Below are 10,966 nucleotides of genomic sequence, written 5' to 3'. Positions count from 1 at the left end.
GGCTGAAGGAGAGCAGGTTGGTCTGTCAGCCGCTTCTGGCGTCCCTTTGCCCCGCGGGGCCGCGTCGGCCCTGGGCTGTCCGCGGCGCTGCTGGTACAGTCCAGCACCGGCTGATCCAACTTCCTGGAAGCGTCCAGCACGCGGCTGTAGTGGTCGATGGGGTTTTTGTGCCATACCTGTCATCCTTTCGCCTCCTGCTTTCGCTGTCACCGGTGGAAAACGTTTTCGGATGTTTAGGCATTCGGGTTCGTAAAGCGGAGGGGAACTAGCCGTAGTGCAGCCGTCCTGATCGATCAAAGTTAAAAGCACAGATCGATGCCGGAGATAATGTGCGGTTGGAAAAAAGAAGGAGATGCTACGGAGTGATACTAGGCTGCTGTAAAAGGGTTTTTTACGTTAAAGGAGTGATTAAATCAGTAATTTATCTTGTGCACACACAGCATGAGGAACCATTAAAAAAAGTCTTTTTAGAGATTTAAAGCCCCAGGATGAATAAGCTGAGCTGTTTCTTGGATTTTTTTAGCCAGACTTTGAGATAGGTTGGGGTGAAAAGGATGATGAATTTGTCCAGTCCTTAAATGGAACTGCAAGTAGTAGATCGATCCGTTTGCATAGTCTGTTTGACATCACTAGTTGCAGTCTGTTCATTGTCTGGTGTGTTATGTTTTCTTTGCTCGTGTTCGTTGAGCTCTGGTGGAAACAAGCCATGGGCAGTGTAAATGGGAAGGGAGAATTCTTGAAATTCTGTTCTTTACAAGTCTGTGATGGGCACCGAGTGTACTGTTGAGCTTTGGTCCTTCATCTGTTGACAATGGCAAGCAGCAGTCAAAAAATCAGATGGTAGCAGGGCGTATGGTCAGCTGAGGAAAACCAGGGAAATAGTATGATGTTGTTGGTGTGGCAGGTGATGTGAGCAATAGTACTCGCAGGGAAAGGATGGGTAAAGTGTTACTTAACTGTTAAGATCAACTGTGGAACTTCAGCTAAAGTTTTTTGACACTAGTGCAGAATTAGGGTTGATGGAACAAGACCAGTTTTATTAGGACAGCTACAAGTCGTGTGAACATAGACGTAAGGGGACGGGGGGGGGGGGGGAAATCTGATTTGCTGTAGTTTTCCTTTCATTGTCCTTGACAATTCTGTGTTCCTCTTAAGTAAAAATCTCACGTGGTAAAAATGCCAAGTTACTCCTCTTAGATAAAGCAGCATAATTTTCTAGGCAAATACGTATGTAAAAATTCAAGGAGTAGAAACAGGTCATTGGGGTCTCACTTCCATCTTGTACAGCTGTTAGAAAAGCAAGGAACTATGAGATTGAGGTTGGGTCTGTACTTACCCAAGTTTGCCTCCTAAAGGGTAGGAGGATGGGGACTTAGTTTGGCTGCGGGGAAACTTTAGAGTAAGTCTTGATTTGTATTGTGATGGCAAGAATATTCCTGGAACTCTGAGTAAGAAAGGATCTAATCTCATTTTTGGACAAGTTTTTGGGTCGTAGAAAACGAAGAGCGTTTCTTCTGGGGGAAAAGCAACATTTGAATAGAGCTAATGTTCATTATGTTGGGGAATAATTCCAGAATCTGAAGGGCTGGAAGGAAATGCTTTCTAAATTTCCTTTTATAATTAGGAAACTGCATTGTTTTGCTGTTAACATTAATGTTGGCCCCGGAATGAGAGAGGCTAACTGGGGTAAGTTGTAAAACATACGGAGTTTTGTAGGTTGGCCTAAATGCCTAGGTGACCTGCTCTGTGAAGTTAGGTTCTCTCCTTGTAATCATGGTGTTTGAGATCAGCTATCAGAAAATGGCGAGGATTTTTCCTATGCCTCTTTCAGTTTCGTGCTGAAATCGCCAGGTTTTGATGACATATTTCGAGCAGTGAGCTGTTCCCTCCAGTTGATGATTCAACGATTTTGCCGATCTCAGGTTCTGAGCGTGTACAGTGATGGGTGGGCATGTCCTCCACGGGGGTTTGGGAAATGGGCTCTGAATCTTGTGCTGGCTTCATGCTAACCTCTTCTGTCTTTTACTTGCATTCCATTTTATTCTTATCCCAGTGCTGTTGTCAGGTAAACTAGAGTCTGGGAGTGGTATTCTGGTATAATAGTTCTCAGAATAGAAAATTCAGGAGTCTGCTTGTTTGAATACACTCCCTCTATCTTTCAACACCACCATCAGGCCTTTCATATGTGAAACTCGTGTTCTTTGCTGATGGGAGAGATCACAGTGGAAGCCTCGTGAATTCCCAGGCAGTCATACTTTCTGAGATGTAGACAGAGGATTTGCCAGGAGCTTCAGGAGTTGTTTTTTGGTGAGGAAGACCAATTATCTGTGGATACAGCATATGGGTTGTGACATGATGCTAGGCGAAATTGCACAAGAATGTCTCTGTTGGGTTTTGCTCAGGCTTAAATTGGTCTAAGAAAGTTAGATTCCATTATGTAAGCATGCTTGTCTCAGCAAGGCTCTGAGTAGGAATCAGGTGGATTCCATCCCAAAATTTGATAGTGTCACAGCAGAGGAACTAGACTTAGATTACTGTTGGTTGGTAAGTGACCAGAGTGGACCTGTTACTTGAGATTTTACTTTGGAAGAAATCTGTCTTATGCATGGTGAGGCATAACATTTATAAAGTTACTGCCTTTGTTAAAGTCAGTAACTTCACTTCATATGTGTATTTCGGTCACAATTTAATATATCCCAAATAAAATTGGAAATAATGGATTTGCATGGAAATAAATTGAGCAAGACTTAAGATTTTCTGAATCTTTTCAGAGTAACACCCACTCTAAAAAGCAGTGTGGAGTTGTCCAAAATGCTTTTTGCTCAGTTTCGTTCGTTTTCTGTTTATAGAAGAAATATGTAAATGGAGACCACAAATGCCTGCATGAAAGAAGAGGTTTCTTAGATCATCTTGTGAAGTGCCTTATTACTGGGATTTGCTGTATTATATTGAACTGATGGATTTAAGATAAGCAGGGAGGTGTTGTCTGGATCAGCTGCTTCAGTTATAGGTCATTATCTCGGCCTGGTTTCTTTTTTGCTGTTGATACAACTCGTGCTGCTGGTTTTACAGATGTACCCGCAGAAACTGGAATTCTGTTTCTGAATCTTGCACATTTGAACTGGTGATCTGACAATGCACTCCTAGGCAGTTTATAGCTCTGGGGGAGAAATCCAGTTAATTATAGGGGACTTACCTATTTTCTTCCTCAGCTAAATAAATCAGGGTTTTTTGTGTGTAGGTGGAGAGCAGACCATGCTGCAGCCAGAAGTCGTGGTCTGACTGCAGCATGCAGGTAGCAGAAAAACTGATGGAGCAAGATGATCTGTCAAGGTTAGATTTGTATAGAAAGGCTCCCAGGTGGTTGTATTAAGCTAAAAACTGCCTCTCCCCCCTCCACCTTACCCGAAAGCAAGAAGGACAGAAAAAGCAGTACCTTTAATATGGACCTGTAAATAGTAGTAGTAATTGTTAGGGTGAAACGCAGTTACTGGTTTTGAAAACATGAGTTATTTGAATGCTGGGAGATTTGTATTGTAAAATGGAGTTGAGGCTTTGCTTTTCGTGCCTGAAAGATGGCATCTGTTGGCACAGCGGCGTTCCGCCCCGAGGAGGGATCCCTTTGGTATTGGACAGAGGGAAGTGGTAATTTTAGCAGGCGATAAATTGCCCGTGTAAATGTCAAGAGAGAAGGGATGGAGAAATTACTGCTGCCTTGTGCTGTAATTTGGTTTACACAATTGGTTGTGTCCGCAACATGGGAAAGCCTGAGATTTAACAGGGAAATTGAGTGGTTTAGGATCCAGCTCATTCCTAAGGTTAAAAATTTTGCCGAGTCCCTAGTAGGTGCCGAGCTGATTTTCATAGCCCTTCCCTCATTAGGGCTCTGTTTGCTGTGCCAGGGTGGGGCGATGCTGCGAGGAGGAAAGGTTGCAGCTCCCAGGGGAGTGGGATGAGGCTGGAAATGCCAACTTTAATTGCATTCGGCGTTGGTGACTGCGATTGTGGCTACAGCAGGGAAAGTTGCTACAGTGCATTTCATAGCAGTAGCTGGAAGCACTAGAGGCAGCATGTTCAGCTGTAATATCAAGCCACCGTAGGGTTATTTGAGGACTCAGCTCCAGAATTAACTCTTAAATTGCCTACTCTGATCTCTTAATGGTAACACTTGCACGTTTTGCTTGTATATTCGGGCGTTTGGTATTTGATTACTCAACTTGGAGTTAACGTTGACAGGAGAAACCAAATGAAATGTAGATTCTGTAATTTATAAGCTATATAAAGCTGGAGCTCTTCATTTAGATATACTACGCTGCCTTAAGTGTAGGTTCTGGGTAAGGCAACCACCCCTGCGGTACATGCTGCTGCGGAAACTCGACGTGACCACGCACTCAGGATTAGAAGAGCAGGCTAAAAAGTGATAAATGCCAATTATGATTAACTTCCTGTAGCTCTCCTGAAGGTGACATTCAAGGGCGTATTTTAAAAACTGCTCAACTTGGTTCTCTATTCAATTCAAAATCGAAACAGCTTCTCTGTGGGATGTTCATAATGCACTTGAGCTCTGCGGATCCTGCATGACTCAAAATTGGTTGGTGTCATCTCAAATTACCCTAAATCAGAAGCTGCAGACATGAAGCACAGTACAAAAAACACGAAGCAGCCCTTGTCAGTCATGAATCTGTCTCCTTAAGGATTTGAGAGGTTCCCTTTTGTTTTCCAAGGTCTGTGAACAGCAGATCTGTTGTGAATTTAATAATGCAAGGAAAGAAAATGTGCTTCCTGAGTTGGGGGGGGGAGGGGGATGGTTCTTGCTTAAAATTTCTCTCTTTCAGTCCTGGCCGGGGCATTTGCATTCCAGTGTGGTTCTTGCACACCGATGACAGCTATCCTGTTAATGAGGGTATATGGGGTGAGGGGAAAAGGGAAGAACGTGGAGAAAATGCACGTTATATGTTGCCTAGCAGACCTCTTAACAAGATTTAAGATTATTAAGCTTACTGAGAACATATGAATATAGGCCATTAGAGGCTGTATGTAATTTTTGAGAAATAGGGAGTACAGTGGATGCACAATTGGGTTTTTTTTGGGGGGTGGGGGAAGTTGCTAGTATTGAACTTACAACAAGGAAGTAAACTGAGGCAGTTTTTGAGCCAAGTGCTGAAAGAGGCTTTCAGGTGCAGCTTTTCTCAAGACATGTCCTTGCCGCTTTCTTTTTTAGTTGCCACGTAATGAAGGCAGATGCAAATGAACTATATATAGGGTGGGGCATCCCTTGGCCCAAGTCGAGCTAATCCTGCGTGGTGGCTGGAAGTTGGACCTGGGTGCTGGCACTGGCATGCTGGAAGCCTGGCCACCAGCTCAGGGAATCGATCTGTTTGAGAAGTGAAGCAACCAACAGGGAAAGTTCTTTTATCATTCAGCTGGTCAGCTCTGCAAGTGCAGCCCTGACAGAGGGAACGGGGTCAGGAGCAGGGGCTGTTTGGGGAAGGGTGGAGTAGGCTCTTTGTGGCCGTGCAGGCTTTGCTTCAGTCAGACCTGTTATGAAACCACATCTGGTAAGTGTTTTCCTCACCACCCCAGATAAGCACGGATGCTTTTTTTGTAAACTTTTGACAGTGGGGCCTTTGGAACTGGAGTAGTTCTCTGACGGAAAAAGATAGCCTTGTGAAGGTGGTGAAATGTGTGTTAGGGAGCCACGAAGAAATCAAGTTTTTCAAGGTTCTTGTTTAAATAACCTTCTGTAGTCAAATCTAATCGTTTCATGTGCAATCGAGGGAAAGTAAAATGTTTGACCTGGGGTAAGTCTAAACCTTGTCCTGAAAGCCTTCAAATTCAGATGATGCCTCAAGTGGTACAATGTGGAATTTTCTGGAAACAGGTTGTATAAAGATGTTGCAGTGCATCAAAGCCAAAACTTCAGCCTATGATCACAGAATCATTTAGGTTGGAAAAAACCTCTAAGATAAAGACCAGCCATTAACCTACCACTGCCAAGTCCACCACTAAACCGTGTCCCTAAATGCCACATCTACTCATCTTTTAAATACCTCCAGGGATGGTGACTCAACTGCTTCCCTGAGCAGCCTATGCCAGTGCTGGACAACTTTTTCTGTGAAGAAATTTTTCCTGATATCCAATCTAAATCTCCCCTGGCACAACTTGAGGCTATTTTCTCTTGTTCCGAAGCTTGTTATTTGGGAGGAGAGACTGGCCCCAACCTTGCTATGACCTGTACAACAAAGTGCAAGGTTTTTGGAGTCACTGATTGCCTTCCTAGCTGGAAAAGCATTGGAAACAAATCTGAAGGCTCTGTTGCTTTTCAGCCTGGTCTTCAGTGTTTGCTAGGATACCCTACAAACTATTTCCTGCATATACTGGTTGACTCTTAAAGCTGATTGACTCCTCCTTTAGTTCTAAGTATTTATCGACACTATTGCAGCATAGAGATGTTCACAACTGCAGAATTGTTTAGATGCTCTGTTTCTTCCTCAGTTTACCATACGCACTTCGATTGCTGGACATGGATTAGATACAGCTGTGTGAAGAAGGATGTGGGATGAGACAATGTTGATAAAGGTAGTGGTGTAAACAGATGTTACAGGTTCTCAAAGTGCAGATTTTGGATTAGCAGGCACAATGTGCCAGTCAGGGTGAAGCAAAGACTAGCTTGAAGCTTGAGCCTTGGGGGCTCCTGCAGAATTGAAGTCTACTTGGAATTTCTTATGGGCCTTCTTGAGTTGAATTAGAGAATTTGAGATTAGAACATGAGGAGGAAATGCATAGCAGTTTGATTTGGATGAAATAATTAAGAGTTTGTGGATAATGGCCAAAGGTTATGAGGCGTAAGACTTAAGTGAATGATTTCTGAAGGCATTCTGAAGAATGAAAGACCCTAAGATGTGGCATTCAGAAGACTAGTTCAGTTTCTTTCAACTGAAGAAATCACAGTTCCCTGATACATTATGCTTTAAACAGTGAATTTGCCTTTCAACACTTTTTTAATATTACAGTGAAGTCTTAAAGATTGAAAATATTTCTGTGTGTTCAGTGTTCTTGGGTATTTTAGGTTACAGGAACCAGGAGAGCATGCGTTCCAAACCTTAGTTCGTTATTTGTACTCTGTGGAGTACTGAGTTAAATTAATTTGAATTTGGAAAAAGAGGGAATGTATAAGTGGTCTTTAGCGTGTGGGTGTGAACATGTGCAAGTGTAATACAAAATTAGGATATGAAAGTGTCTCTTGACAACATTGTCTTCTGAGTTAGTGGGATACATCTGTCTAGCTTCAACAACTTGTCAGATTGTATTGCCAAAACTTCATTCAATATGTATGGCCTCCTTTAAAGGTACTTGTGCTGTATGCAAAAGAGCTGGGATGCATAATATGTAGGAAAACTCCATTAAATCTGTCCTACAAACTGTCAAAACAATCAAACACTTGACATTAATACAGTAAAGTGTACTTTGCTTTAAGGCTTGTTATTCCATCAATAACAAATTTTTGGTGTTCTAAAATATGTCTCAAAGTTAGCGTTTTTTAATTAGAAGTGGAAGTTTCTGCTTTGAAATGTGCCAATAAACATGCACCATGTTTCTTAGTGTGCTGAAGTACCTTCTCCTGGTGCTTGTTTTCTTGGAAATGGCTGTTCCTAATAGGTGTTTGCTTCGTTTGCATTCATTTGATACTGGTGAGTAAACACGAAAGGTGTTAGGTGTGCTGGTTTAACTTTTTGCCACGTTTTGAGAAAAGAGCTGTCAAAATTCTTGATAAACCTTTTGTGGTTGCTAAACTTCAGGGTAAAAATGTTTAAAATGTAAGGTTATTCAAGGTTTTCTGAACAGTAGATCTAGGAAGAATAAGTTGTCGGAATGTTTCAAAATCATGTTCCTTACACTGTGTCAAGGAATCTTACAACACCTAAACGATTTTTCTGCTTGTCCTTCGTCAGCTTCACACTTTTATCCCCAAGTGTGATGGTAGGACAGAGGAAGAATTAAAGTGGTATTTGCAGAATTGTTGGGTTGATGTGCAGACATCTGTACTGCAGACAGATCCTATGTCCTGCTGTGTCTGCAGAAGCCTGACCTGAGGTTAGGTTGCCTTAAACTGTAGCTCGATACTCAACTCCCTGTCCAAGCTGTGTGGTTGTGCTAAGTGGAGTGCTGGGAAGTGAAGAATCCAGTTTCTGTTGGCAGATGCTTCCTCAGGTGCTGGAGCTGGACTGGCTGGAAGACGCTTCACTTGTGAAAGTCAGTCTAAATGGAAAAACAGTATAATGTCAGGGTGCAAGTGTCATCCTCAGTTACCCCCTGGGCTGTCTTCAGGTGGTTGTGGGAGGGTGAGAAAGAGATGGGATGGTGTTTTTTCAATTTGTTCTGTGTTTTTCTTTATATTGTTCTTCCTTGTAAAGATCAGAGATCTGTATTGTGACCTTTTTGTACTGGATAGCATAAAAACTGAGAATGGGAAAGTATGATTCTTACCCAAAGCCTCTTAATTTGAAGTACCTTGTGAGCCAACAGATGGCTACGTGCTGGTTAGAAAGGTAGGAAAGCCAGCTGGCTGTCACGACAAGCAAGAACTTGATAGCATGCTATAGCAAACAGGGGTTACCTATTCTATCTTCTCTGCCCTATGGCAAAATCAGCTATGTCATGTCATATCTGATGGATCTTTGGCTTAAATTCCCTTAACATTTCCCAGGGTTGGGGGCTCTAATGATTCTTCTGATACTCTGCTTGGTGTTGCTCTTACCCTGGAGTCTGTTTCTTCCCCTGGTGTTGCACCTATGCGTGTCATGCTGTGATTTTGGTTTATTATTACTTGAACCTTCCTTACTGTTAACAGATTGTCCTCTGTATTCAGGTTAGCTACTCCTAGGTTGATTGGTGAGTGTGTAAAAGCAGAAGGCTTGCAGCCAGCGTTCATGGGGAGGGGTTAATGACTAACTCCAGCTGGATAAAGGGCAAGGATATGCAGATGGCATTTAACAGATTGTGGCTTTCTTCGACCCTGATAAGTAGAGTGGAGAAGCTTCACACGTTAAGCAGGAGTAACATGGAAGATGCTTATATAGTTATTTCAAAGAAGATCTAGACTTGAATTGGAGCAGAGACCAGAGTAACAATGAAAGTTGATCTGAACATGGCAATGGGGAGATGGTTTTTGGAGAGGAAGGGACAGTTAAGGCACACTGGTTTTTGTGTTGGCATGGTTATGTGTAGATCCACAGCAGCATTAGGGTAGCACAGGATAAGTAGTCAAGGCTCAACTGCGTGATTGTTATTCAAGATCTCAGTGTCTAGCTGTGCATTTGTTGACCATATCCTGCTCTGCTGATGGAAGGGGGAATCAACACACATCTTTGGCAGTATCCCTGAAGATCACCTTCTCTGTTTCGTGCCAAGAGATGTTGGTTTTGCCAGGGTTGGCACCACAGTACCTGATGCAGAATTGGGGACTTCCAGCAGTGTAGGCCGTAACAGGTGGATAGTGCTGTGTGCTGATGCTGGGTGCCAGTAGCAGCATTCTTTCCATGAATGTTGGGTTTTGAGTGGCTCATGCATTGGTGGCATTCAGTGACATTGGGTACGTCAGATTTTGGACCAGCAGTGGCAACACAGAGGCTGTTCATTGACTGACCACTGCACAGTCACACATACAGCTGCAAGGTGGAGTTGCCTTTTGTTGCTAAGATCTTCTAGTTATTATTATGCAGTTTGATTTATATATTTATTTAATGTGTTGTAAAAGTAGCCTGCCTTTGTTGGGACAAATCAGGAGTGCTTTCCAGCTTTTGCTATGGGTTGGCAGAGAGCTCTGTGGACCTCCCTTCAGTGTAAGGCTGAAACTACTTAGCTGTAGTTACTGGATGTATATCGTGCTATTTGCTTGGATGATGTTACCAAGAGAGGGAATATTGCCGTCACTGTCTTGTCAGGATTTTGTCAGCTACTTGCCTTCTGTCATCCTACAACAAGGATGAGAGAAATATATCTGTTATTATTGTTCTTGCAATTCCAAGAAGATTCTCCAGGTCCTGTGGTCATATGCATTTCAGTAGTACTGCCAAGATGGTCTGTTCCTCACCCATTTCGGCTGCATTCAGCATTACTGTAAGCTCAGGGTCCCATTCCTAGACTTGCCTTGTCAAAATGATGCTAGGAAAGTTTCACTGACATTTTCAGAGACTTAGCCCTCTGCTTGGTGGTGGTTGTCAGCAGCAATGTGTTGTGACAGCGGTGAATCCTGTGGCTCCCTCCGGTGCTCATGAAGGTCCTTCTCAAGGAGGATCCTTAGTGAAGACCTGTTCAGTGGAACAGTACTGATACGTTGAAAGGCTGAGGCCTTTAATCTTGGCAGTGGTTCTGAGCTATTAAAAACTTTCTCTCTTGTTGGTGTAGATCAGGTGGTCTAAAAACATAAGTGCTACTTGGAGAGAGATGAGTTCATCCTCTTTTCTAATGGAAATGGAAAGTTTAACAGGCAGTGTCTGTGCAGTGGATGGAGAGCTGGTGCTGGTGACTGCAACTGGAATGATCTGCTTCTTGAAGAAGTGCTAAAACCCGCTAGTCCTGATACTTCTGGCTTGCAGAGAGGTGTTTTAAGTTGTACATCCCAGTGGTCTTTAACAGCAAGAAAGAACTGACTGGAAGTTGGGAGTTCATTCTCTTCTGTGGTACCTAAAACCTTGAAGATGAAAGATAGGAATGCATGGAATGCATTAAAACAAGAGAGAGACACTTTTATTCTAACGACATAGCATTTAAAACTGATTTAATGATGAAACAATGGCAGTTCCTAAAAGTATCTTTCAAAGACATTTCATGCTGTACATACCCAATGATCCAAGGAAAGGTCAAGTTTATTGAAATACCTAATGATCTGCTTGAAGTGTGTGTCTAGAGAGAGAGGACTTGGCTTCTACCCAGCAGTACAAGTTGAATTTTGCCTCTTTGGAGA

At 42.8% G+C, this 10,966-nt stretch overlaps 1 protein-coding gene across 1 annotated transcript in view; it reads left to right on the top strand.

The window, feature by feature from the left end:
- Window positions 1–1,667: 1,667 nt before the first annotated feature.
- RHEB (Ras homolog enriched in brain) overlaps window positions 1,668–10,966 on the top strand; it is a 36,423-nt gene continuing 27,124 nt past the window's right edge. Inside the window, exon 1 of the mRNA XM_009077265.1 lies at window positions 1,668–1,686. Within this exon, the coding sequence (XP_009075513.1) occupies window positions 1,668–1,686 (19 nt within the window). The remainder of the gene's footprint in view (window positions 1,687–10,966) is intronic.

The sequence above is a fragment of the Acanthisitta chloris genome, unplaced genomic scaffold, assembly GCF_000695815.1.
Source record: "Acanthisitta chloris isolate BGI_N310 unplaced genomic scaffold, ASM69581v1 scaffold37816, whole genome shotgun sequence".
NCBI classification, from domain to species: domain Eukaryota; kingdom Metazoa; phylum Chordata; class Aves; order Passeriformes; family Acanthisittidae; genus Acanthisitta; species Acanthisitta chloris.
This window is presented reverse-complemented; position numbering and strand designations above follow the sequence as displayed.